At 36.2% G+C, this 27958-nt stretch overlaps 6 protein-coding genes and 1 long non-coding RNA gene across 13 annotated transcripts in view; 3 read left to right on the top strand and 4 right to left on the bottom strand.

The window, feature by feature from the left end:
• The first annotated feature begins 261 nt into the window (after positions 1 to 261).
• ms(2)34Fe (male sterile (2) 34Fe) lies at positions 262 to 17479 on the top strand. The gene is made up of 12 exons (XM_036358368.2): positions 262 to 372; positions 437 to 596; positions 649 to 1019; positions 1103 to 1188; positions 2874 to 5130; positions 5979 to 6165; positions 6230 to 6297; positions 6355 to 7046; positions 9130 to 9284; positions 9349 to 9565; positions 16687 to 16794; positions 16862 to 17479. Exons 1-12 carry the CDS (start codon positions 343 to 345, stop codon positions 17340 to 17342), a joined length of 4812 nt encoding a protein of 1603 aa, XP_036214261.2. The 5' UTR covers positions 262 to 342; the 3' UTR covers positions 17343 to 17479.
• LOC118680106 (uncharacterized) lies at positions 10045 to 12478 on the bottom strand. Its single transcript, XM_036358465.2, has 4 exons — positions 11920 to 12478; positions 11682 to 11850; positions 10562 to 10882; positions 10045 to 10508 (listed from the first exon to the last, which is right to left on the bottom strand). Exons 1-4 carry the CDS (start codon positions 12330 to 12332, stop codon positions 10089 to 10091), a joined length of 1323 nt encoding a protein of 440 aa, XP_036214358.2. The 5' UTR covers positions 12333 to 12478; the 3' UTR covers positions 10045 to 10088.
• Positions 13929 to 16245, bottom strand: LOC106626372 (uncharacterized). 2 transcript variants are annotated; one of them, XM_036358470.2, is made up of 5 exons: positions 15705 to 16245; positions 14927 to 15095; positions 14681 to 14861; positions 14553 to 14608; positions 13929 to 14481 (listed from the first exon to the last, which is right to left on the bottom strand). In XM_036358470.2, exons 1-5 carry the CDS (start codon positions 16106 to 16108, stop codon positions 14068 to 14070), a joined length of 1224 nt encoding a protein of 407 aa, XP_036214363.2. In that variant the 5' UTR covers positions 16109 to 16245; the 3' UTR covers positions 13929 to 14067. The 2 variants fall into 2 exon arrangements, with proteins under 2 accessions (XP_036214363.2, XP_036214359.2); XM_036358466.2 differs by having other exon boundaries at positions 14553 to 14861; positions 15705 to 16244.
• Positions 17480 to 17955: 476 nt separating the features above from the next.
• Polr3D (RNA polymerase III subunit C53) lies at positions 17956 to 20524 on the top strand. 2 transcript variants are annotated; one of them, XM_014242466.3, is made up of 7 exons: positions 17956 to 18377; positions 18446 to 18843; positions 19217 to 19306; positions 19491 to 19639; positions 19704 to 19769; positions 19835 to 20029; positions 20092 to 20524. In XM_014242466.3, the coding sequence occupies exons 1-7, from the start codon at positions 18217 to 18219 to the stop codon at positions 20236 to 20238; spliced, it is 1206 nt and encodes a 401-aa protein (XP_014097941.3). In that variant the 5' UTR covers positions 17956 to 18216; the 3' UTR covers positions 20239 to 20524. The 2 variants fall into 2 exon arrangements, with proteins under 2 accessions (XP_014097941.3, XP_014097942.2); XM_014242467.3 differs by lacking the exon at positions 19217 to 19306 and having other exon boundaries at positions 17958 to 18377.
• A 73-nt stretch (positions 20525 to 20597) lies between these two features.
• On the bottom strand, positions 20598 to 21842 carry mRpS26 (mitochondrial ribosomal protein S26). 3 transcript variants are annotated; one of them, XM_014242470.3, is made up of 4 exons: positions 21736 to 21842; positions 21581 to 21670; positions 21234 to 21474; positions 20598 to 21166 (listed from the first exon to the last, which is right to left on the bottom strand). In XM_014242470.3, exons 3-4 carry the CDS (start codon positions 21440 to 21442, stop codon positions 20671 to 20673), a joined length of 705 nt encoding a protein of 234 aa, XP_014097945.2. In that variant the 5' UTR covers positions 21443 to 21474; positions 21581 to 21670; positions 21736 to 21842; the 3' UTR covers positions 20598 to 20670. The 3 variants fall into 3 exon arrangements, with proteins under 3 accessions (XP_014097945.2, XP_014097947.2, XP_014097946.2); XM_014242472.3 differs by having other exon boundaries at positions 21589 to 21670; XM_014242471.3 differs by lacking the exon at positions 21736 to 21842 and having other exon boundaries at positions 21589 to 21729.
• A 3389-nt stretch (positions 21843 to 25231) lies between these two features.
• Positions 25232 to 27958, top strand: part of hzg (CTD small phosphatase herzog) — a 62551-nt gene continuing 59824 nt past the window's right edge. For 2 of the 3 annotated variants that reach the window (XM_070112032.1, XM_070112033.1), the window contains exon 1: positions 25232 to 25466. The gene's annotated coding sequence lies outside the window, so the exon portion shown is untranslated. The remainder of the gene's footprint in view (positions 25467 to 27958) is intronic. The other variant, XM_036358476.2, reaches the window with a different exon arrangement.
• LOC138857917 (uncharacterized) lies at positions 25461 to 27775 on the bottom strand. Its single transcript, XR_011397130.1, has 2 exons — positions 27316 to 27775; positions 25461 to 27178 (listed from the first exon to the last, which is right to left on the bottom strand). It is a non-coding gene; the product is annotated as an uncharacterized lncRNA (long non-coding RNA).

Here is a 27958-nt window from a genome sequence, read left to right as displayed (position 1 = left end):
CCCAGATATATAGTATACATATTAATTGTTGTATCGGAATGAAAATAGCTGTTTGGACTATTTTCTAATTATGGCCAACGTCTGGTTATAGTTTCCAGAAGAACAGCAGCTCTCTTTAAAAACAAATTATATTTAAATTATCTAAGAGATATACAGACATAGACTTATCACATTATTTTTGAGAATCGAAACCCTGTAATATTAGTGTTGATTTTGTGTTGAATATAAATATCAAATATTTTTAGAGCTTTTGAAAACATCAGAAATTGAGAGACTAAAAAAATAAATATAAAAATATATTTTCAACCAATTTTTTCTAATAATTCTTTATACAAACGTGAAATGTCCACGAGATTTACCCATTCGCAATCGGTTGGTTAGCCTTAATTCGATTTCAATTACCATTTTCAATTAAAATTTTTTTTTACCGGTGCAGCCAAATAAATTCCATGACTACAAGCTATATGCGATTAATTTTCAAACGAATTCTTTAAACTCAATATGTGAAGAATTCAAAAAGCGCGTGCAGTCGGGCCTACGCAGGCGTATCTTCATAATTGATCTCGAAGAAGAAGCGAAGCAGCTGGCACTAAAAGGTGAGTTTGAATTGCTTGTGAAAACTTACAACCTTCAATCTTCTGCAATTAGTACGCAATACGAAACGATTTGACAATTACACCGTCGCTATGGAGGCCATCGAAGAGTGTTTAGCCGAATACCGCCGTACGTCTCATATAATTGCCGAAGAGAAGAAATTCAGTTTAATCGATTATTGGATGGATAACCTAAATGTGCCCACCGGTGCAACATTACTCAAAGAGCAGCGTAAGTCGAACAAGAGGGCATCCAGAAAGACACCTGTTTTACCGAAATCACCACCGAAGCAAACAAAAGCGTCAAAGTTGTCACGAGTGGAGATGGAAAAGAAAAAGTCCGTGTTATCATTTCCAACATGTCCACATTTGACGCCGAAGCAACACAACACAGTTGGACGGCCTGAGCCGTTGTCCAAAAGGAAGGTAAAACTGGGCAAGGCAGGGAGTAATATTTAAAATTAACTGAGCTCTTTCTCTCTTTCGCTCTCTGTCTGTGTTTCTTGCAGTACATACAAGACGAACCGGAATATTCGAAAATTTTCATAGTCCTCATTGGCGATATGGACAATGACTTCTATGTGAAACTCTTGAGGTATGTGAAACTTTTTCAAATTAGAAAATCTTACATTATTTATATAATTTTATTAGTTTATTTTTTTTTTGTTTACTAGTACGCATTGCACGATTTACAAGTTTAAACGCACAAATGGCATTGACAGTCGCTTGCAAGCTTTTGAAACAGTTTTAGGACTAATTTTAAGCTCATGTGTCAGCTGCGAGGAAATGCAAATGTTACACTTGCAAAACAATAAATTGCACTTTAAATGCCGTCAATAATACCCACTGCACTCTCACACATTAATCGATTCTTAGACACTGTTAGCTGTTTCTTAAACAAAACACAAGCAGTGGTACAGGAGAGAGGGGTGTTTCGTACAATTTCCTTCCAAAAATATTTTTCCAACAAAAACAACCCGATACAAGATCTTTGATATCCTATGGTCTTTGAAACAAAGTCAAATTTTCTTTGTAAAGGATTTATTGAAAAAAAGTTCGGTTTTTCTAAAACTTGATGAAGAGCTCCACTTTTTTCACTATATTTTTTCTCTAGGATCTAAATAACGAGGGCCCCAAAAGGCTTTGCTATCGAAAATAGAGATATCACCTCTGCTTGTAATAGCAAGAACCCATAAAAAATTAAACCGATAAATTTTCTCTAACGGCGCTACTGTTTTCCTTACTCATTCAAATAACCATTTCCAAGCGGTTCTAACATTACTTGCAACACACAAACAATTTCTTAACTTGTTACAAACTTATAAGGAAACTCGAGTATAAATACCAAGAGTATGCCAAGTATGTACAATATACTATTAAGACTCGTTTGGGAAGATGTATAGAGTTTATCAAAAAGCTTGCAACACATGCATCATGCTTAAGTGCAATATAAAATTGCAGTAGCACCATTCGAATTTATGGTATTTCCAAGTTGCAAAACATTCACACATACATACGCAAGCAACCCGAAAGGCATACCGACATGTGCGTAGAACTATTTGTTGGATGTAAGCAATGTAATATCGGTATCTACGCATTTACTTACTTACTTGAACGTAGAACTTGAGGCAGCTTAACGCGATTTGCATATACTACTCGTAAGTGCCGGTATTATAGTCACACTTTCGCATTTGCATATCTTTCGGCTTTCAGTTGTGTGTAGTATATCCAATAACGGTAAGGAAGTTAGTTTGTTATAATGTTGATAACCTAGTGGCATACAGGGTGTTTACTTTCGAGGTATTGGAATTTTTCTACATATTCAAATAAATTCAAATAAATTCCTAGACGTGCTACAAACTTAGATTCTAACTCTTTCGGAATTCAAGATAGTCTCTTCAGGATTTATCCTGAATTTTGAAAACAAATATCCACGATTTTTAAACACTGTGGAAATGTAAGCCTATGCATAGAAATTTACCAAAGTTTACTGAACATTATTGACACCTAGTTTGACAACTATCCCTCGAGGAAATTTCTTATCTCTAAAAACAACCTAAATGTCAGTTGATGCACATATTTTTAGCAATCTCTCTATACTCGCACAGCGACTATCTTAGAAAATTATATTTATACATATACGAGCATAATTAGGTAAAAGATGAGGATGAAATTTAGGTGAAATCAGAAGGAAACTACGCCTACTTGCAATATAATACAGTTTTAAACTCCACCGATTCTTTCAAGTATACAAATTTTCGTTTTGTTTCTTCCACGTAGCGCTCGCGAACCACTCCAAGCTATCATACATTTTCTGCCCGAGGAGTGCGGCTACGACATGTTGCTACCACATCCGGAAGCCAAAGAACAACTTGCGAGCATTATCGAGCAGATACAGGTGGATATCTTTGAAATGCGCGCATTGGCATTAACAAAACCAGTGGGTTATATGCAACATTATTTACCCGTTATATCACGTTGCCTCGCTGAGAAGTACTCAAACCAGATCTATGAACAACTCTGTCATTATTTGTTCGACATCGAAGTGCTGTTGCAGCAATATGAACAGTACTATAGAAAGCCATTCCAAACCATAGATGTCGAAATGCCATTGAAAGTGAATGTGGAGGCGCTACAAGAGGCCGCCGAATCGTTAGATTTGCAGGGAACCTATTTAACCGCGCCACTGCCTGCTATAGCCAGCGACGTGGCAACGGTTGCCATCTACTTTGACGGGCTGCTCAATCAAATTGCGGAGCGCGTGCGCAAGCTGACGCCGCAACAGGCACAAATCAGCACCTTGCCCTACAAACAGGCGAGCGCCATAGACTTGAATCAAGAACTACGCGATGTTTATGCGACAGCTTTCGATAGTATTTTGAAGGTGCGACACTTTGAACGTTTATGCGTTGCCGCCAATAACTTGCTGCTGCACGAACTGCTGCTCTACACGAATATCGATTCATTCGAAACGGTGCACTATACGAGTTTGGAATATAATTTGATGCGTTCGTACATAGATAACGGTTGTTTGAAAAACATCTTCCAGGTACAAGAATACCATGAATTATCGGACAGAGACTTCTTTCAGTTGCCATATTATGCGAAAATGTACTTCGGCGAGAATATAGTGAAGCAACATTTACAAAGATGGGTCAACGAATATAACACCTGCGAAGTGGATGAAATTATGCCCGGCTGCAAATTGTATCACTTCAAACGCGCCTATAATGAAGTAAATGAAGAGCAACAGGTTGTGGTTTTGCCATCGCCTCTGTGCTTTCGCGATTTTACGCTCTTTCAAATGGAAGAGTTCATTGATGCCTTAGTCACGCCCGAAATGATACAGGCACAGTACGAGCAAAGCTATATGTCCATGCAAAGTTTAATGAAAAAAGGTAAAAAGGACAAGGATAATCAAGGCATAGATATGTCGATATTTATAAGACCGACATCATTGAAATGGAAAAAGTTCAAAGCTTACATGGAAACACACTTGAGTCAAGCTGTTGGCAGCCAAATACCACTACTGCCACAGTTGAGACCGACAGAGTTGTCCGTGCAAAGGAAGTCTTCACATATGGAAGGTGCGCCTGGACTACCTTACAATCATCCTTTACTGCAAGGGTACAATCTCGAAGATGTACGTCAGGAGATACAGATAAAAAGCTCCAAATACTATTTCGAAGAGGGCCGCGTAGAATTGTACGAGGAACGTTGGTGCTTCACCGATATGAATAAAAACCTATTGTTAAATGCAAATGACATTTTGTTCAATATATTTCGACCACGTTTTTGGAACACCTCAGTCTCATCATGTCTACGTTTCACTAATAAAAATAATGTCTCATTGCGTATACTAAACACTGTGGACGAATGCGCTAAAATTGTTATAAACTATCCCAATGGTTTGACCATCTATCACAATGAGCATCAAGTCGAACAGGTATGGCATATACTAGACTCGTTCAATAGAGAAAAGAGTCGTTTGTGTATTACCGAAGGTGCTGTTGTTGTGCACTACCAAAACGACGAACTCATAACGGTGATGCGTTATAATGGCGAAGTTTATCGCTTATATCAGTATGAGTTTCCGGAGGGTGAGGAAGAAGCCTTCCAAGAAATGACTGAAGAATTAGATTCATCGCTAAAAATCGAACAAATCGATAGCACTGCAACTAAAGACACAGCGCGACTTACAAAACGCGATACGAAAAGAGATAAAGATTTGGATGATGAGAAAGTAAAGGGTGAAGATAAAAGCAAAAAGAAAGTTAAGCTAAAAGAAAAAGAAAAAGGAGAAAATCCGAAAGATAAAGTTTCAGTCAAAGCCTCAGCACGTTCTAAGGCCTCATCGCATAAATCAGTGGCTTTCGGAAATCCTCAACGCAAAACGCGTAAGGAATTACTTATTGAATCAATCGACAACGAATTGAGATTTCTCAACGAACTCACACAAAAGTATTCGCTCAAGTACTTGCATCTAATTGTAACTACCTCAAATGGAAATATCGTGAATCTCACACATCGCGGTAAGGTGAGTAGAGTAGTTGTCCTTACTGTGGTCCTTACTGTGGAGTTTAAACAGCACCTGATTTTAACCCCGGCTTATAACTTGTAGGGCCATCTTGTAAGGCTAAATTTTATTCAAATCTTTAAGTGTCAGTTAAAAGTAGGTTAACAGTACCGATGAGTTCAAAAATTATAGAGAAATATTTTTAACATCGCTGCTCGGCAGCTTTTCTTAAACTCGATCTGTCTTTCGAAGGCGGCTCAAAACTACATACATATATACTTAAGAACAACATTATGAGTGAGCAAAACGAAGATAAAGAACTCAATAGTCCCGAGGAATAAGACCAACTATGTCGGATTTCATGTCGACAGAAGCAGGTTTTTAACTATTCAGGAAGGCCTACAGTAAATATTGGAAAATATGTAATACTGCTAAGGTGCCAAAAACTCACTTATCTTGGACAAAGTTTTTGGGGGTTCCTTCTACCTGTTAAACCCACTTATATAGTTGATTAGCCGCAAATAACCTGAAAATACCAAGAGCATCTGTAACCAGATTGGCTCTATCTGCCTATGGATGGGATTAAAGGACACAAGATTTGTTGTGGGTTAGAATCTTCTACTTCCCTAAAACTTTTCAGTTTTCCAATTATTAATACTACAATACATGTCGCAGGTCGAAAAGACAATGTATAAATTTAGAAAAACGTTAACATCAAAGGAAATGGATTTGAATTGAATAAGATCAGATATGCGAAGGTTCTTATTCCAATTGGGGGAATGTATCTTCAACTTGAGCTTTTCTTCTTTAACATATTTGGAGGAACCCTCAGTTTTTGCTTTAATAAATTATACTTTACCTTATTCCAGGTCTACAAAGGTCGCTCTAAGCCTACTATAGAATGGCACGACTATTTTGCGAACGAAAGCTATGCAGAACGCGGTGATGGTGTACGCATGATTTGGACTGCGGACTCTCTGAAGTGTTATCACAAAGATGGCACCGTTTTATTAACAAAGATAGAGGAGAAGATTGAATCATTCGGTTTCGACGCTGGTAAGTGCATGAAATTTTTATTGTCATTGGATGTCGGTTCGCAAATCTGAATTTTATGTTTCAGACACTGCTGTCACATTGAGTTCTTCGCATATGGATGAGGATTATGGCGAATACTCCGACAGTTTGTCAGTAAGACGCTGTTATTTTTTTACTTAACTCTTCTAACTGTTTTCCCCCTCACTTTAGACTAGCCGTAATCTAAAAGCTGGCCACCGTTCGCAGAGCACTTCACCTACGCACAAGCAAACCCATAAGAGCCTCACTGCAAAGACTTCACCATCCAATAAAGCTGGTAAAAAGCTTAAACGTGAAGTGTCCGATGTCAAATCGCCATCCCCACACTCACGTGTTTTATCTACAATGTCTCACTATTTTATCTCTGGCGAAGGTGAAGAGACACGTAAATATGATGATCCTTCATATGTGACTAGCCGCTATAGTAGCTTTCATATGTTACATAAAAAGTATGCCGAAGTTCAAATCGACTTGTACGAAGTGCCGGTGAATAATATTGTCATCACTCTAATGGCCATTGATGGTATATCGGCATATATCTACAAAGTATTACCCACAATTGAAAATTTGAATTTGGACCAATACAAGGACCAAGTACCAAATTTTCGAGCCACAGGGGGTGAAAATGTAGCGGGAACTACAACCCACAAGAATACTGCAACTACTAAGAGCAGTTCAATTTATACAGCTGGCAGTGAACCGCGTATGTCTGATTCGGGCAAATATACGATTGAGGAGGAAATTATCGTGCAGACGGTAGTAAAAGTGAGTTTCGGTAATGCTTTGAATATATCAACGACAGAAGAAGCGTGTGAACTCGGCTTGGAGTTGGAGCGTTATGATGAGGAGAATAACAACGTGCGGTAAGTTTGATAAGCGTAATCTTGTGCAAGTCTATGAAGACTTCAAAAGTTAGAAAGTCATAAGTATCAAAAAAATAGCTTAATCGGATCCTGATTAAGAGGAAATATACATAAGTTCATTATGAAAACCTATGAAAACATCCGTCATTTGAGGAACGAAATTTCTTTCGACCTCAAGTTGGAGCTGAACTCTATTACAAGATGGAATAAACTCGAGGATTTGTGCATACAACACCAACAAATTAACAAAGTCCAGTTCGATGCGTCTTACAGGAAGTAGCTTTGGAGGAACATAAGTTGTTAGAAAGACTCACAACAATCACTAGGACGTTTGAAATGCCTACAAGATAGTCCAAACTGTGACATAGTGGCAAACTTTCTCGAATTTTGAAGATAAGTACCTCTACAGAACAGAGTTGTCTATACCTGACGACCTTTTGTTAGATTAAGATTTTCAAATTGCGAACGCTAATTTATTGAGAACGAAGAATCTACATCAACAATTCTCAAAAAATATTCGGAAATAAAGCTCTAGAAATTTTTATAGAGTAATACTCAAAACCCTTCTACTATAGTATTAACTTAAACTTAATCCCACTTCTAGACATTACTTACCTAGTCACGTCCATTCTTTGCAACGTACCGTTAAAAAGCATATAGGATATCTTAGCGCAAAAATAATGTTTAAATTTCTCAATCTACTTTTACTTATCTTCACTGAACTAGAGCTTCCACCGCAAAATTGCGTGCAAATGACTAGATAACAGTCAACAAAAGCCACACTTGCAAACTCTTCAATAAAAGAAATTTCAAGATTTTTACACACGAATTGGTTGAGCACTACGCTGTAGAATTTCTAATCGGCTAGAAGACACCACTTGAACTCCCTTTCGCAAACTTCATACACATGCAGCTTAAACCCTTTCACTCGTTAACGATGCAATGACATTGGCATAGACATTTCCTCACTCAACTGCAACTACGTTTCCGTATAACTCAGTCCAATAGCTTTTTGACATACCAAACCCGCACCAAGCGCCCACTCGCAAACGTAATAGACAGCTGAACATAGTACTCGTAGCTAAGAAGATGTGCAACGTCGTCGATAATACTAGTGATGTGTAGGTACTTTGCATTTATGATTAGTGCTATCACAGAATGAATGTATGCATAAGTTTACCCTGTAGGAAAATGCGCACTTGCGAACTTGCGAACTAGTTGCAATGTAAGACATCAAAAAGTGTCAAAAGCTCGCTTTCATAAAAAAGCTGATAGTTTTAGTTATAGCATATAGTTGCCATACAAACGGATAGGAATTAAGTGGAGGATGCAAAACTTTTTTTCATTTGGCGAGGTATAGTCATGAAATTTTACAGAGATTAATATCCAACCAGCATACAGCTGCCATATAAACTGACCAATTAAAATCAGAATGAACATATTTGTATACTGTAAAAATGCACCTGCAAAGGGTATATAGCTTCTATGCAGCGGAAGTTAAATTTTTTGCTTGTTATTAATTACTCCATATTTATAATTTTGAGAGTGGCAGTGCAACCCGAACTTTCAAACTTCTGCATACAAAGCCCTCTTCCCACAATGAATCCAATCGATATATATCCTCTGCTCTTACCTTTCCGTCCCCAATTAGTACACATTTTGCAAAAATATACCAGTTTGAGTAATGTTAGATTTCCTGCAGGGTACTTTAAATATAGGTGAATGTGCAAGCAAGCTATAATGCACTGCATGGCTCATGCAACATTGAGCTTGAAGCTTGCTATTCCTTTTCACTGCGTAGTTGCCTTCATAGCATTATTATCATTATTAAACATACATACAACCGTCTATATTATTTGCGTTTATTATTATTACTACTATGCAAATGAAAATGCTTTATCAACTGGAAAATTGCTGCGGTATAGTTGATATTAGACAACGAACGCTCGAACTACATTAATTATAAAAAAAAATTATATACGAATATGTGTAGGATTTTTTAATTTAATAAACTAGCAGTTTTAATTTTTAATTGTTATTTTAATTAGCTAATAAAATATTTTTTATTTTTTTTTCATTACAGCGACACCTTGGAAATGCGTTTCGAGTTTAAGCAAAATATTACCGATCTCTTTCAATATTTTGTTGATCGTATATCGAATTTCAAAAACTATCAAAAGCCTAAATCATGTGAATTGTATTTTTTGGAGCATCAAAATGAAGAGTGTCACACAACAGGTGACTGATTTAAGTATTTTCATTTTCAAACTATATATTTCTTATATCCCTTCTTTAATACCAGGATACCACTTCCTTTGTAAGCTACCGCCACCATTGGAATATAATTTCTCCGCTGGCAACACTTTTACGGAACTGAGACAACTTAAGAACGTCAAGGAACTAATGACAAATGATTATCCTTGGTTCGAGAGAGATATGAAGAAGTTTCCGCGTTTCCCTTCGAAACGAGAACGTACGCCACCGATAAACGACACTTTTCCATTCGTTTTGCTTGCCAAGTAAGTAGTAGATGGCATGCAAAAATAGTATGTGTGTAGACATTTGGGTCTTCGGGTTTTATTCTAAAAACCGATCTTTTTTCGTAAGGTTTTTACTCTATATAGCGCTTTTATTGTACATTTTTCAAACAAGAAAGATGTTTTTAAACCCTACTTGAAGTTATTAAATCCATACTATATAATCTTAGCTGGATAAGGTCGATATATACAAGTACATACATCTACTTTCGCAGCATCAAAAACTACTGAGGGCTTACTTCTTACGAGGTCCGCTCGTCATCTTAGCACATCTAACCTTATAAGGGAAATGCTTTATGGGAGTTCGAATTGATAAAATCTTTCGACTTGGTAGTAATTTTATTTTAATAACGAAACTGAAGACTTTCATCATCAGTCCAAACATGACTGCAATTTCGTCCGGTTCATATAATGTCAGAGGGCAAAACGAATTTCTTAACATACCATACACTGCATGAAAATTCTGTAAAAATTCATAAGAATTTTGTATTTATTTTGAAACTATTCATAATAAATCTAAAACACCCAGTTCGTTCAAGCGATCCAATCCGTAACGCAACATATCTAATACACGCTTGTTGGCAAACATCTTCTTATGTGTTTCTTCTTTGATTGTCGGATCAATCAAGCTATGCAAAGTCAGACCTACTGAACCCTCACGATCCATGCAGCATATCGGCAATTCACATGCCAACGCATAGTAACTAACCAATTCCAAATCACGCACTTCCTCCATAACCACTTGCACACTGGGTATGTCCGATTCTTCGGTACCCAAGATTTTCAGTGTATCCTTTAGATGTGTGTAATAATGGCGCAGTAACTCATAGCGATGTAACTTCAAGACATCCAATTGAACGCTTGTGTTTAGAAAGAAATTGAGATCGTAACCACAGCTGCCAACAAAATCCATTTGAAAATCGACCTGAAAAATTACTTCAATTGATAAACTTGAAAGCTGATCTGTTAACCACTTACAAATACTGCATCGTGTGGCACTTGCTTCCCATCTACTGACGCATATTTCATTAGTATATTATTTGCCCAGAGATCGCCATGCGTAATCACGTTAAAGCGGCAACGTTCCGGTCGCATTACACGCTTGGCGCATGCGTCGAATTTTTCGACAAATGTGCGCATTTTCATTGCGATCTCTTCAAAATCTTTCCATTCTGCCACAATTTTCGTCGCCGCTGTTATGCCACCCACAAAAATAGCATTGGAGAAGACATCCTCGTTCTTACCGTTAGCCGTTACCGTAAATGTTGAAGGCATTAGCGCAGCCGATTCTGTGGGGAACTGAAAGAAAGTGTAAGGTTAAGTCGAGAAAAAATGATCCGGTAGGGATGGAACACAATCTTTGTGTTAAACCCGAGGTTTTGTGTTTATAATACTTTCTTATGAATATAGATGTCTTCAATTTAAACGAGATTCGAGAACATTTATGTATTCTTCGGGATTCGAGAATAGGATTAATCTAGATGGAAAAAATTCTATAAACTAAATATTTAATCATTTGTTTAGTTAGATCGGAAGTGTATACCACATTGTAGAAAGCGTTGTGGCCACTGTCGATTTGCTGTGTATAAATTTTACTACTCGACCGAAGTATTGTCTTCTTCGAAAGAGATGGACATTGCAGCTACTCAATGAACACTGGTCTAGCATAAACACGTATGAGGGTAGACAGAATCTTTCGAACCTTGGTAATAACCTCTTTCCTAGTCATACAGTACAACGTCTTCTACTAAGGAAAGGAATGTTGTGGACAACTCTAATATATGCCATTGGGGTCCATTAAGTAGGATATTGTCCGGCATATAAATATATAGTTCAGTGACAGTCTACAATTTTTTTAGTAAGTGTCTTATTTTTTATTAATTTCCCACTTCGAAACCCAAATTCAAAACTTATCGCGCTTTCGGAATCAAAAATCCCTTCTGCTAGTCCTTAACACCTTGTTACTTTATGGCTACTTCACGGAAATTGTATGGCTACCCCTCCACTAAAGTCATTAGCTGCATAGCTTTAAGCTTCTGCTGTGACCATGTATGTTACGTAAGCTTACGCTTCTCTGCTCTCTGCATTCTGCACTTACCTTTTCTATATACTTCATTGAGGCGGCATGGAATATTGCAAGCTTTTTCAGAACGACTTTCGTCTCCTCTAAATCCAGACCAACGTAACGGTTCATACTGCGATATTCGGCGTCATTCAGATCTTCTAAAACATAAATCTCACGTGGCTTACGCTCACAAAAGTAGCAACTAAATTAACAAAAAACACATGAAAAATTCAAATTTGCTGTTATTATTTTGATATACTACTACACCTACTTGGCATAAAATTTCTGCGTCGCAACCGCATCACCAATCTTATGCTTCTCGGCGGCTTGGTCAAGTATCTTCTGCATTTCCGGCAGCACATGTTTATACATAGCCAACTCATTCGAACCGAGTTCGGCTATTTCTCCCAATACATCTTTCACAATAACCGTTATTTCGCGCTTTTCATTCGAATTTTCCGCACCTGCGCTTTGCAAACGAAATTGTACTTTTGCACGATAGATGACGCTACAAAAGTTTTCACCCTCTGCTGTGGCACGTTCAAATTGGCATTCCAACATTTCGATTTTATCCTGATTGCTGCCATCTAGCGCGCCATTAAAATGACGTTCCAGTGCATGTTTAATAAAGTCCGCATTGAGGTAGGGCGATATTAATGTCGCTTCGGTTTGCTTTGTGGACATTTTTAAATAGTTACTTACGCACTAAACGTCGTGTTTGTTACTATATATATTACTATATATGTTTTAGCAAACGCTCTTCCAAACTACCGTTCAACGTTCGCTCACAATACCACCGGTGCACGAGTGAGCTTCCAACTGATTTCAAATATTGCAGGTGCTCATCCCAAACCCTATATATGTGTATACTTGTATATTTGTACATAGCTATGGGAAGAGCTTTTTAGCGAAGCTTTTATAAACAGTCATTATCGCTCTCTTCTCACTATATGCTTGGGATTGTGAAATTGAGATAAGCGCGCCCACACTTCTACTTTTTTTAATTCAAAAGTCTATTGCGACTTTGTTTAATTGAAAATATTATATTATCAAATATTATCAAACAATTTCGCGTCAAAAACGAATACTTTTTGAAAAAAAAAATACTTATTTAGTATGAATTGAAATAAGTATGGATTTAGAGCTTTGGAAATCGTACTATACACTGTTATCGAAAACGCAAATATTCACAAGTTGATGAAATTAAGATACTAACGCGAGGATCATCTTTTTCTACCCCAACTACCAACAGCATAGCTGGTTCCATAATAAAAGCGCATCTACTAGATAAGTTCCGAAGTATTTAAGGGTGATCCTTGTAGATATCTCTAAGATCTAGTTAAATTAAATTTTATACCGTTAGAGGAATATTGCATAAAGCATATTCAGAAATCACCTAAATAAGCCATTTATCATCAAGCCTATCTAGGGTCCCATCATCATCAGCGCGACATAAAGAAGATGATCGGGAGGTCATTTAACAACTATTCACATCGTTTTTGAACAGACCCTAGGATCATAAGATAGGCTTCGGAATCCCAACATATGATATACGACTTACCTTAGACCTTCCGACGTCAACTGACACCAGACACCAGCTTTATAGACTCAACTGTACCTCTTAGAAGGTAAGATAGAATTTTTCAAAATGTGAGTTATTCAGACTACTATTTTTTTAAATACAATATCACAAATAGTTGTGTTTTTATTTAAACTTCTTTGTTCCTTTAAAGTGAATATATATATTGTACATACTTATGTACGACTGATAAATCTTTATATTGATTTATTAAGCTTATGACACATGCATTTTCATTGCAACCTTATCTTGTCAATATAAATAGGTACTTAATATTAGAGTGTATACTAATAATAATAGAATGAATGGGCATTATAATAGCGTTTACCTAGAGCGAGAATACTGAGCTTTTTTATATTTAACTGTAAGCTGGACTCCCAAAAACGTCAGACACATAATAGATGCATGAACTCGGATCACGCTCAGAAAGATAAAGGCCTCTATTTTCTGTGATTCAAAAGATGTGATCTACGGCCAAACTGATCAATATAGTCTAGAAACTGCTTCTCCATCCACCGTATTCTCCAGTTTTTGATCTTTGCGACTTATTTTTGTATCCAAACTTGAAATATTCATTCACATGGGCAAAATATGAGAGCAATGAGTATGTTATCACCACCACTGAGACCTACTTTACAGAAAAGCATTGCTTAATACATATATGATGAGTAGTTAAAGCTAGGAGGTAAAAGAACTCCCACTGCTATGAAATATATTTCGTTGGCCTATATTAATAATTTATTAAAAATTTAATTTTGCTTAAAAAATTTGTAATTGTAATACACGCATAGTGTTTTTGTCATGAAAATAAGAGATTTCATCTCATATAAGTACATCACATCAGTCCAGCAAGCCTCTCTCATCGAACGCCTTCAGCATATATTTATAGGTCTCCAGGACGCGCTCGTTGCTATAGATATTGGCACGATTGGCTTCCATACGTTTTTCATCATGGAGAGTATTGAAATTCATGCCTTTTACCAATTCATCGCCGAGCATCGTCTGAGCGAATGGAAATATAAGTAAATAGTAATTGAAGTAATCGGTGCGACGAAGTTCATCAAGAATGCACTGCAAAACTGGCACACGCTCGGCAGAATATTTGAGCGCAAGTAGAGTTGAACGAAAGGCGACATAATAATCGACAATGATATCATCATAACTCTGCGCCATCACCGGCAATTGCACGCTCGTCATGAAAAGATTGTGTATATCGAAGGCTGGACTGCCGCAGTTGCTGTTCTGATAGTCCAACTAGAAGAGGAGAGGGAACAATTATCGATATAATTATATACACACACACATTTTTGGCATTAGCCACTTACGAAGACTGCATCTTCTGCGCTGCCGTCGTCGCTATTATACTTCAGCAGTAGATTGGCTATCCACATATCACCATGTAAGACCAAATTCAATTTAGACTGCGTCCGATCAAATAATGGCAAGAATTTACCGCTAAACACTTCTCGTGTATTTGTACGCATTTTCGCGATGATGCTCTCATAACCCGGCCAGGTTTCTATAATCTTAACGACATACTCTATGTTGTCGTACATTTGATTCTCAATGAAAAGTTCTAGAGCTGGATCGCTGACTGCATAGAATTCACGCATTTTACCCTCAATCCCAGGGTGCTAACGGTAATCAATTTTATTAGTGCTTTTTTGGGAAAAACAAATTCTGTTGGGTTGGTACTTACCGATTCTTTGAAGATGAGCGATGCCGCATGATATTCTCCCAAGCGTTTAAATAAGAGACGTGTCTCGTCCTCGTTGTACCCAGTAGTGCGTGGCTGTATAACATAGCCACGTGGTGTTAGATCTTCGAAGAAATGTGTTTCTCGGTTATTTTTAATAGCGTGATATACACTGAAACGAAAAAAATATTATATAGAAACGTGAGCTTGTAGAGTGGTTCACAATAAGTTTGGTAATCTGCTTATAAGGGATATGAAAAACATTTTTTTAAAACACATTTCCGCAGTTATGTATTGTTATAAGGTGGGTTCTCATAAAGCTATGAATTTTTCGAAAAGGATAGAATTGTGGTTGTAGCAAAGTATCTAGACACTCCTTGGGGGCACAAGTTGATTGCCATCGAAGTCATCTAGCAAAAAGCCCGGGAAACGACTTCTTTCGAACCGTTTCCACGACAGTCGGGTAGACATCACCGGAACGGTCTCTGGCCAAGGACTGTCAACTCGGCAGCATTCCTCCAAATTACTTTAAGACGGTTTCTGTCGCCGCAACCACAACAACAACTTGTTTCTATGTAGTAAAACCATATGGAAACGAGTGTTATATGAGTTTGTTTGATGGATCAGGTTAAAAGGTGGTTAGTGTCACGCGGAGAGTCTTTGCATGCATGGCATGGATTCGGTATATCCGGGTCGATTATAGTTAAGTAGGAGTATGGCATATTGCAGCATGCAGCACGAAGTTTCGCGAATCCGAAAAAGAGAGTATTACAATACTCACGTCGGTGACACCGGTTTGCGTCGACAGCTAAGCAGCATCTTATTGATTTCGGGCAGCACCTGTGCGTACATGAATTGCTCATTTGAAATCGAAGACAAATTCTCAAATAAGTCTTTGACGAGCACATTCAACACGCACTCCTCCGCTCTTGTAACTGCATTTTGTGCATTGGACTCGTCTTTCATCGCAACCACTTCCCCGTCCTTACGTTTGTTATCATTCAGTGCATATTTCAATGCAACACGATAGATATCACTGCAATAGTTGCCGAATGATTTCTGTGGTATCACTTGTAAATCACGTAATTTTACCGTTTCACCAAATAACTGTAACAATATTTGATTGAAGTACTTTTCGCGCAAATAGTCGGGATAGACGCTAACATCGTTGATTTCAGTGGTCATATTTGTTTTTTGCTTTTATTGTTATTGTTATTAAATTATGGTGCTTAATTGCTGTTGTTTTTTTTTTTTGTACGTCGTAAGTTTATCCGCCGTCGTCGTATGCACTTAACACCAAATATGCTGTGAGAGACTCGACAAGTAGTTGGCGCATTTAAATGTTCAATTTTTGCAATAAACAATGGTGAAATAGACTGAGCTTTTGGAAGCTTTCAGAATTGTGTGTCAGCGATAACTGAACTGTTTGCATGGGTTTAATACATATGATACATATACATATGTACATGTATAGTTTATTTCTCAAAGGCATGTAATAAAGTCTTCTTTTTGACGTTCAACTTCTAAACTTTTTGATCGGTTGGAAACCATTTTAGAAATCCTGCTGAGTTCGACAGTAAAAAATTCCGGGAATTTTTTCGGCAAACGCTCGCTTTAATTTGACGAGTTGTTGTCGAAATAATATCATACACAGCACGTTCTTCTGACCGCACCAAATACAAATTTAAGCCAAAATTTCAATAGAATTTTTTTTTTGTATGCTTTTAACCCTTTACCTTAACCATATATTTCATGTATGTCAGCACGTATGTCAAGATTCCAAAAGCTTTATGCAACACGGCAGAGATACATAAATTCGTGGAGCCCATTGAAGATTACACATTTAAGAGGACACAACAACACCTACGCGAGTAATTAAACGACTTTTTAATATAAAATATTTCCTTCATAACCTTCTTCTTTTTCCTCAACACGTAGTGCTATCGAATATTATTTACGACCACGTATACGTATCGCTTTGGCTCAACTTTGGAGTGAAAATAATTGGAAAATCAAGCTAGAAGATCATAAACGTCGTATATTTCGCGAACAACAACGCACTGTACTGTATACGGCAATGTTGCGTCATCAGGTCTACCCCAAATATTGGCAATTCCGGGAGGACTTTTACGGTCATGTCAAGGATATTGATTTCTTCAAATTTGTAATACTGCGCTGCTATAAACCCGAAGTAACTGAAGCAGGTAAGACTGAAGAAACTACAGAAAAAGTGCGTTTTGCAACGGAGCCGAGAGCAAGTACCGAAAAACCACCACCTATGGGGCCCTCTTCTCCTCCAAAACAAAAATTCACCGAAGGTGGTTTACAGTTGAGACATTCAATGGCAAAATATCGTGGCCGAACACCACCCAAATGTATAACAACATTAACGCATATCACTGATCAATTAGATGAATAAAAACAATTTTGTTTATACACATACAATTATAGACTATGTGTATACGAGTATATATGTATACATGTATGTACATATGGAATTAAATCGTAAAACTCGGAATTACCTCAATCGTAGATTTGAGTCTTTCAATAACGCAAGTTACTTATTTCATTTAAATATAACTTTTCTTTCTTAGAGAATACGTAGGTATGGTTATGAATGTTTCAAACTTTTGTAATGTCATTATCCCTGCAAAACAGATATCGTTGGATTGAATTTACGGAATCATTTACTTCCGGCTTACAAGTATAATTTCATTTAAAATTGAAGCGCTCTTCTTCTTAATTTCTTCTCAGTTACTATAAACGAAGAAAGTTGAACTTTGTGTTATCGTTATCGAAACATATCAATGTGATTTTGTCCTCGCATATTAAAACTCTCGACTTGAGTATTGGATTAAGTTTACAAAAAAAACAAGTATAAAGATTATTTCATGTATTAATTTTATTTAATAATTAATAACACAAGATTGAAATTACTGTTTTCAACAGTAAACGTTTATAAGACGAAAGAAAAATAACCTATTGTGAATGTCGGCAAAGTTTATAAGAATTTGACACATAGCGAAGAAGGTAATCAAAGTAACAACAAAAACCACAAACATTACAGATCTGGTGCTATTTATTTGCCACATGTCCGCTGAGAATGAGAATGTGCATCAAATTAGAATCAAAACAAGTATTTAAGAGACATCTGACCAAAAAGCAGAATTAGTTGCAGCAAAAACGAACGGTAGCTTTATATCGCACATCATAAAAACTGGATCCCGGCAACAATAAAGCGGTTGTTACTAAACGTATTACACACACTAAAGATAACAACCGAAAGAAAAAGCATGAACGGCAGCTCGTCAGCAACTACACCAACACTACACAAATTAACTTCTTTAAAACCGGCTCGTGATTTGACATTGGGTGGACGTGGTGGCAATGCCGGTCCTAATGCAGCAAAAAAGGTATTCACGCCCAACCTCAATGTGGTGCGCAACAAGAACACGTGAGTTGTAAAGGATGAAAGTAAATTGTGTAAATTTATTAATTAGTTGTAATCAATACTTTTTTTAGCAATGTCAAAACATCAAAGGACACTACAGTCCGCGGTGGTCGTGGACGCGGTGCGCGAGGTGGACGTGGTGCCGGCAGTGGAACGCGAGGTGGACGTGGTGGTGCTGCTGGCGGTGCCAATTCATCGCTCATACAAACTACTGGTGTGTTTTCAGAAGGTGCTGGTGCTATAAACATACGGAAAGCGAGCTCAGGCGGCTCAGGTTTCGGCAGTCGAAATGTCGATGATGCCGCCTCACAAATGCGTCGGCCAACAATAATAAAACAGGAACATTTGAAAAAAATTGATACGAAAGCTGATGAAGAGCAACTGCGTGAACTACTTGGTGATACAGATGAAGATGATTTAGTAAATGAAAAGACTGATTTAGAAATGATGCCGGTCAAACTCAGTAATGGTAAGTATTTTTGAAATTGTGAAATAACATTTTGTGGAAACCAAAGGTGTGAAAAGTCGAAATATACATACATGTGTATATACTCGATTTGGACAAGTTCATTTGGTATATTAGCAATATTGCGAGCTTGTATAAAAACAAAGGTGACACAATGCGCTTAAGTAAGCCATTTGTTCATTGTGCGCCAAGGGCGAAGATTACGACTATTAACTGCTTTCGTTTGACGTTTGAAAAAGTCTGCCGCAGCACCCTAATCAATTTACATTTTTTTAATGTTTACTTTTTTTTGGGTTGTCTTATACACTTTTCACCCTCTGCACACATTCATACATGCAAACGTAAACAATCATACACTTACACTTGCGCCCGTTAGCCAAGTGGAAGCCTATAAAAATTGAAGTTAAGCAAGAGAAAGTAGAGCCTGGAGTAAAAGATGAAGCTGCTGAAATTTGTGAAGATATCGGTGAGTGGGCAAGAATAATTGCAAACAATATTTAAAGAGGAAAATAAAACAGCAACAAATTCGCACTGTTTACAAGAAAATTTATTGAACCCTATCATACCATATAGTAACTAAGATTAGTAGTAATTATAATTTATATTATTTTTATTTTATTAACATCTTTTTAATTTTATTTGTTGCATAGAATCCGCTGTCGCTATTGCACAAAATTTGCAAACGCAGGTTGTAAGAGAAGAGCAGCAGCAACAACGCACAAACGGTGCCTTGGAGCGATATCCAGAGTCCGTTGCTGAACTGCTAGACCGAACACAATCACAGCTATTATTATTGCAGGTGCGTGGCTAAACACAAGTATTTAAATCAAATTTTTACTTAAGATTGCAAATTTTTTGTTTAGCTGCCAAATGTGTTGCCTTGTGAAGACGATGTGGAGGAAGTTATCGAAAAGCCACATCATGAAAAGGTTTTTGAAATTATTAATTTTATAATTAGAAAAGTTATTAATAACAAATGTATTCTTATTTTTAGAACATTACTGCAGACACACCCTCTACATCACAAAATCCACCTGCTACAAAACCACCAACGAAGCGTACATCGATGAAAGATTTGGAAGAGGGTAAAATTGGTAGATTACTACGCTACAAGTCGGGGAAAGTAAAGCTGGTTTTAGGCAATACGTATTTCGATTTAAATATGGGCATTGAAACTGGTTTCCTACAAGTACGTAGTTTTAGTTGAAAAATATTTGGTATTTTTTAATAAACTACGTTTACATATTTCAGGACCTCATGTCCATCAATACCAACCGAGAAGAACGTAGTGGCAATATGATTAATCTCGGTTCCATACAAGCGAAACTGACAGTCACGCCCGACTGGGAGCATTTAATGGAACAAGAAGATCGACGGCAGCGTTCAAAACCTGCATAGCGTTGCGAACATTATAACTTTTATATAAATTTAGTTATAAATTATATGTTAATTCGGCGACTATTTCTAAGTTACTGTAGTTTAAGCCGAGAAAGCGCTCCCTGAAGCTAATTTTGTGAAATTAATATTGGGAAGGCGTTAAGAAATTATCAGCAATTGATACCTTTTTTTGTAAAATAAAAAGTTAAAAGGTAATTGTTTACTTTGAAAAACATATGTATTGTACATGTCATGTACATGTGTAATAAATAAAGCTAAACTGTGAGTTAGAACAAAGTGAGAAAAACATCTCATTATTTTAACACTTAAGCTAAATTTAAACAAAGGTCGAAAAAAGTTGAAATTAAAATTTTCACGAATTTCTACTTGTAAGACAATGGCCAATATATTTTCCACTTTATTAATTGAACATAATTTTAAAGCATTAACTGACTAATTACTAGCTTCAATTGTTTGTCGGACTTCATTATCTGGCACGCCACTGTTGGCTGGCGTACCTTTTCCATCTGGCAGAGTGGTGCGTCCTCGATAGATATTACCCTGTAAATCTATAGAGAAATTATAGTCAACTGTATTGGCTAAGGCCTGTTCAATAGCAGTTTCAAGATTTTCGTGGGTTATAAATGTTTTCGCTAATTCTTTTTCACGCCTAACTATTTCCTCAATACGTTCCATGCGCTCCTCTTCACGCACACGTGCCGCTTCTAAACGTTCACGTATTTTGGCTGCTTGTTGCGCACGCTCCTTCAACAAACGTTCATTTCTTTCGACCGAAATTTTGTGATTCCATGCTTCGTTCTCTTGCATACAACGTGCGAATTCGGCTTCTTCTTGCTCCGGCGTAAGCACAATGTGATCAGCCGTGGATGTTACATTCAAACGTAAAACCTCTTCACGTAGATACTGTCGTAAAGAGCGCATTTGCAGCCTATTAATGCAAAGAAAAACATATTTACAATATAAAAAACATTAAATATATGTGCATATGTGCATACTTGTAATTATTATGCAAACGCATGAGTTCTACTTTTTCCTCCGCATTTTGTTCCTTACGTTCGGGCACGCGATATAGTTTACTCTTTGCCACTGGTAACCAACGTGGCTTTCGGCGCCAACGCACGAATTCCAATGCAAAAGCGGAGCTGCTAGTTTTCGACTCATTAATTGTGAGCCTTGATAAAACGTCGGTTGTGGTACGTAGCATTATGGCGTACAGTTGCCAGCTATATAATTACGCTATAACAAAAAAAATAGATTATTATAATAATTAATTCAAAAATATTTGAGTTTGTCAGGAATTAAGTCTAATATATAATAAATAACACTGTTATTATATAATTACATGTTTACCGCTTCAGCAATTTAACAATTTTCACACTGTTAACTCGATGATAATATCACATTCGCGGCTACAAATATGCGTGGAACAATGCTGTACAAATAAAAGCATTAATTAATATTTTAATGTTAGATAAATCTCAAGTTTCAGCTGTTTACTTTAGTTCTAAATATTAATTTCACTGCATGTGGCTGAAAATAACAAAATAGTATAATTGCTAAACTCATGTGACAAAAGGAATATAATGAAAATTGGAACACAGATGGCAGAGAATGTAAAATCAGAGAACTTAAAACAACGAGAAGGTGCAGGCAGAGAACTTAAAACAATGAGAAGGTGCAAATTGAATTTTGTATGATGCTCGATTGGTTGGCTGAAAATTTGAGATCAAGGAGTTCACCACTTTCTGTATAGTTTTGCCAGAGAATGTTGATGAGTAGAGAAGGAGCAAATGTTAGCAGTACTAAAATGTTAATTGCTAAGAAGGAACATCGAAAACGCGCAAGTTCGAAAATAAAATGTCACCACAGCTGTCAATTTACGCAACGAACTACACCACTCTATAAGCAAAATGTATATACATACATATGCACAGATGTTCTTTGATATGCGCATAAACAAAAATTGAAATAATAAAAACGAAAGAAATTGACTTCTGACAGGAAAATTTAATAATCAGGGAAATAATATTAAAATAGAATTCAAATATCAATTCATAAAAAAGGGTTATAAAAATAAAAAAGGACTATATAATATATGATTGGATTTGAACTTAGGCAAAATATTTCACGTTGCAATAAAGAAGTCTGCTATACAAGCAGCACCACAGACAATATTCAAACTCTTATGTCTAATCTGTGAACTCAAACGGCTATTGTTGTTTACTTGCTTCAATGTTCATACAGAGAACTTAAAACAATGAGAAGGTGCAGGTTCGACAGCGAACATTTTGTAGGAATTTATCAAGGATTTCACCACACATGCACGAGAAACAAATAACATTTCTCGCTTTTATAACAGCGGTGAATCTGTAAACATACGCTCTCTTAACATAACCAAACGGCGAATATTGAAGAGAATATAATGTGTATGCCAAACTGGGAATATTGATATGCCATTTGAAATATATTCCCTTTTATTGAACTATTATTTATTATTTTTTAAATTATTTTATGTTAATTCATTTTTACTTTATTATGAGAAATATTTCAAAATACTTTTAAATTATTACTAATAAAGTATTTTGATATATTTCTTAAAATAATTCATTAATTGTACTTGATACCATTATGGAGTCATAAAAGTACAGAATTGTGTTTATGTGGCAAAAAATAATCATGCATATGTGAAGTGGCACTTGTATTTCTTGTTTTCTCATTCATTTCATTTCATTTTTCTCTTTATATTGGTAGATACGTATTTTGTCAGAGAACGTTGTTAACATTCTCATTTCTGTTAAATAACAGCAAAACTGTACAGAAAGTGGTGAACTCCTTGATCTCAAATTTTCAGCCAACCAATCGAGCATCATACAAAATTCAATTTGCACCTTCTCATTGTTTTAAGTTCTCTGGACGCACCATCATCGGCCAATAATATTCAAGCGAACTCGCGGCTTATTTTCTAAGTATTTCATATTACAACGACAACAAATTCATTCATAAGGAACGTGCGTCTGCTTCAAAGCAAGGTGCGCTCGTTCATAACTCTGCGCCGCGCTATTTTTTCTGTGCGCCTGGTAAGCCACATTTGGTTTTCATATAGAATTCCTACGCATATGCGAAATAAATGAATGAAATTGAGTAAAACGAGAAAATTTCAATTTTACAATTTGACAGCCACCACTGAAAATCCTACCATCCCCCTCGCATTTGTATGTCCACAAGCTGCTTCCTCACAACAATTGCTAAAAATCAGAAATTGAAGAATTTGTCTGATGTTCACTTCAAAAAGGAGAATTGGCAACATGACCTCTTAGAGAGTTTAAATAATATTTATATTTTTGCATATTATGCACTATTTATGGCATTAAATTACAAAATTTAAATTAAATTGCCATTCATATGAAATCATTAACTACTTCTATATATTCTAAGCACAGTCCATATAGTACTTTTATATGTTTACTTATTATCATTATTTCATAGTTTGTCGATTTAGCCCACTTTATCTAAAAACGACGTTATGAAAATGCAGACCAATCGTTAATCGTAGCATTTCAAAAGAGCATAAGTCAATTTTCAACAGCAAAGCCCTGCAAAAAGGACAAACGAGACAACATAGCCGATCGACATTGTCGCAAAATTGTCGATTGATACAAATTTTGCCAACTCCGCCACGATGCGCCATATTCGGTGTCAATATGTATGCGAGCTCGTATGCATGTATGTGAATATGTATGATTGTCGACAAAGTCGTCTTTTCGTTTTTTTCAACATAATGTCCGCGCGAACTCGCCGTTATTTTCTTGGCTTGCCACCATGCACAGAGGCGTGTCAAGTGAGGATTCATAATATATTAATATGTTGCTTAATTTGTATTGAAAAGTACTAATGCATTAATGATTTATTTTCTTAATATAATTAATATATATGTAAAAATATAAATACCAATAAATTTAAACCTATAATCGTTTTTCGTTTAAATTCGATAAATAAAATATATATCTGATATAATTATGTGGCAGTGCGCCCCTGAGCCCTTCTTGCTTATGTACGTTCAACTTGTTTCTCGCAAAAAGCAAAAAGTGTAGACAAAAGTCATTGCTTGTGCGGAGCAAGAAGAAGCAAGCTTCAGCGTACGTGTATTTAAGAATGTATGTGTGATTATCACATTTGTGTAAATACGCATAATAAGGAAATATTCAATAAACCTAAACATATGAACATATTCTCCTGATATATTTTAATTATATCAGGAAGTAAAATATGCTATTAAAGTAATTGAATTATGATATGCTTAGATTCCAATTAATAAAATAAAAAAATAAAATACAATATTAATTTTATGTATATTACGATTCGAACGTATATGCTCGTATTCGGAATGAGCTTAACTTCTTCGCGCTTACGACCTAAGCCACCACAAAAGTGGAAACGTGGCCGCTTAGCCACCGTTTTATTATTATCATTTGTTTAATAAGTATATTGCTTACGCAACGCACATACATAAGTTAGAAAACTAGCTTATTAAATGTTTATTTTATTATGAATTCTGGGGTTTTTACCGGTAATACAGATTTTTAATTCAGAAGGCTTTTCATAATTATAAATTTGTCATATCATAGAAATTGAAAACATAAATCTAAATAGGTATGCGCAACGATTTTTCATATAGGAATATTCGTTGTGTCTATTTATAGCATTTCGCATATTGTGTGGTGTATTTTTCTTTTTCGAAGTTATACTTTTCGATGTTCCCTCTTGTGGAATTACAAATTAGTACTCAAAAAGTTTTCATTTAACATTTGCTCCTTCTCTACTCATCAACATTCTCTGATTTTACATTCTCTTCATTGTATTTTTTCAGTACTGCCAATTCAGTGATAGGAGCAGTTGGCAACTCTATTCACATCTCTGCTTTAGTTCGTGATTCTTGAATAAAATTGTGCACACTTTTGTTCACTGGTTCTATTTTCATAAATTGTTCGTAATTTGTTCAGTTTCTTTTAGACTACAAGGAGAAAAGGTGTTGTGTTATACGGTTTAAACGCGTACGATTGCATATGGCGGAAATTTTTTGTTTTTATTTTTTTCTACTATATAAAAATTTGAAACGAAACGAGTGCGATAATCATCAAACACACTAGTTAGTGTCGAAATAAAACGAATCTTAAAGGACCGGCTATAAAGCATAGACGTGTTAAAGTGGAAAACGCATAAAGTGAAGTGTAAATATTTTCAAATTCACTATATTTTTACAATATTTTTCGTATATATGTATGCATGTAATAGAGAGTGTAAGCGTATTAGTTCATTCAATCGTCGCCTCCAAAAATTCCTTTGTGTGCAGCGGTAATGAGTGTATGTGTGTATTTGACTCTTATATACATATATTTGTGTGCGTTCCGCTTTCCGAACTGTTGCGCACACCTTAAAAGTGGCTGGTAGCCAAAAGCAGTCACTGAACGGCGACGAGCGCGGTGCCAGAAGCAGAATCGACAATAGCGGTGACGCCGGCAGCGACTGCTGTTGAACGCGATCAAAAGCAAAAACAATAAAAGTGTAAATACATAGGTAGCAGCAGACATTTGTGTAGATGGAGACGGAAGCGAAGACGGTGACTGAGTGTTATGAGATAAAAGACGAAGCAGCAACAAAAGCAGATAAAAGTGGCTGTAGAAAGGAATAGAAAATAATACGTGTATATATGTAAAATGCTTATGCTTTTATTAGAAATATAGAGTTTTCTCACAGTGAGACAGGAATAATATGCGAAATGAAAAGGAACGGAGTCGCGGCAAAAAATATTGCATATAAAAATTATTTGCGGAAAAAGAGTTGCATAAAAGTTGTGTGCAGACATTATATATGAGTTATTTATGCATAAATATATTGAGTATAAGCGCATATATTTCGATACAGTTAACTTTTGTTTGATAGACAATTTTTCCAAGTTTTACAACGTCATTCTTATTTAACACTTGTTTAGTCTTTGACCACCTAAATCATAAATACGCAATTATTTGAAAAATCACCATAAATAAATAAATAAATGTGCATTTCGAGTAAAGTACTTGTTCAAATACTCAAATGTAGTGTAAGGTTAACAGCGGGAGCGATAACAATCAAAAATGAATTATAATTAAAGCAGCATAACAATAGTGTTTCCGCGTCGACGTTGGCGTCAACGTACCCAACGCTAGCAGCATCGTAAATGTCTGCTCTTCTGTATTCTTGCCTTTGAATCTATATTAGGTTTTTTGGGGCAGTATGTTTGATCAATCGTGCAAATTAATTTCAGTTATTTTTTCAATAGGTTTATAACATAATATTATTTACAATATGTTAATGATTCTGTATAAAAATTTTATATTAATGAATTCTATGTAATAAATTATTCCACTTAAAACCGCAAGAAATAAACACAACCTCGTTTTGTGTCTGAAAATAGACGAGTGCATAAATTTTTATTAATATAACTAGCAGCTTAATGTAAACCGCAAAGGGAAGTGACAAAAATAAGCTAACAAACACATAGCCCCAGAGCATAAAATGTCTGAGGGGACTTCTACAGCCGTCGCCGCCGTTGCCGTTGCCGTTGTGGTAGCCAACACTGCACAAGCACAGCAAAATGGTCGCTATCGTGCATATTGCGATTTCTGTACCCAGTTGTTTACTATATATATATGTATATATTAACTTTTAGTATCATCAACTACATATGTACATATTTGCTTGTCTTAGCGAAGTAGTACATAAAACAATTTCATTTTACTGCAAATGAGCACGCGTCGTCTTGTTTTATATGCAAATCATACGCATTGCTATACTATGCCGCGCTGCGCTACTTTGCTTTGTCCGCGACGCTGATGAAGTCAAGTGAATCGGGTGAAGTGGTTGCAAAGCTGCTGACGACGGCAATCAAAGTGACTTGAGTGTGCTGAAATGAAGTTTTTGTAAGTTGTTGCGGTAAAGAGTGGGCTCAAGGGGCAGCAATCATGCAAAGTAATTCACATATCTACTATCTATGTTAAATATTTAGTTTTATTTGGCGTCTAACACTACTATTATACGAACTTTTTTCCTTTGTTTAGTTAGTTTATTGTCATTCTGTTTTAGATTTATCATTGCTTGGTATTCCTCTTTGCTATATTCCTACGTCAAGTTCGAAAAAATTTAAATTCAAAACGAGTTGTCAGTTGCTGCAGTCATACTCAACGTCAACTACAACGTCATTGCATTGCTATGCTGCTACTTCGTAAGCCATCGTGCGAAGTCAGTTGTACCAGAGAACTTAAAACAACATTCATTTATTTTCTCTGGTGGTACACTGTATTTGACTGCGCTGCTGTTCAGTCAATGCGTGTTGATACGAAGTTGCGCTGCGCAAGTGCCACTTGCTCGTCAGCAGTGGCTGAGGCAGCGCTGCATCTCGTGCTTCGTCGCAGATAGGCATTTTGACGAACTCTTTCGCAATTTGCCCGATGTGTATTTATGTGAAAAAGTTTGCATGTGTGCGTGATTGTTATGAATTGTGTAAAGCGTTTTGCTATCTGCGCAATCCGTTATATTAGCCTTTACTGATTCAACTTAAAAAAATTTTAATATATCATAGACTTTTCGTACACATTTTTTATGTTAGGTTATTTACATTAGTACTATTTATTATAATTTTCAATAATTTTAATAATTAAATTATAAAAAATATTACCTATACCCT

Source organism: Bactrocera oleae, chromosome 6 (assembly GCF_042242935.1).
Source record: "Bactrocera oleae isolate idBacOlea1 chromosome 6, idBacOlea1, whole genome shotgun sequence".
NCBI lineage: Eukaryota > Metazoa > Arthropoda > Insecta > Diptera > Tephritidae > Bactrocera > Bactrocera oleae.
This window is presented reverse-complemented; position numbering and strand designations above follow the sequence as displayed.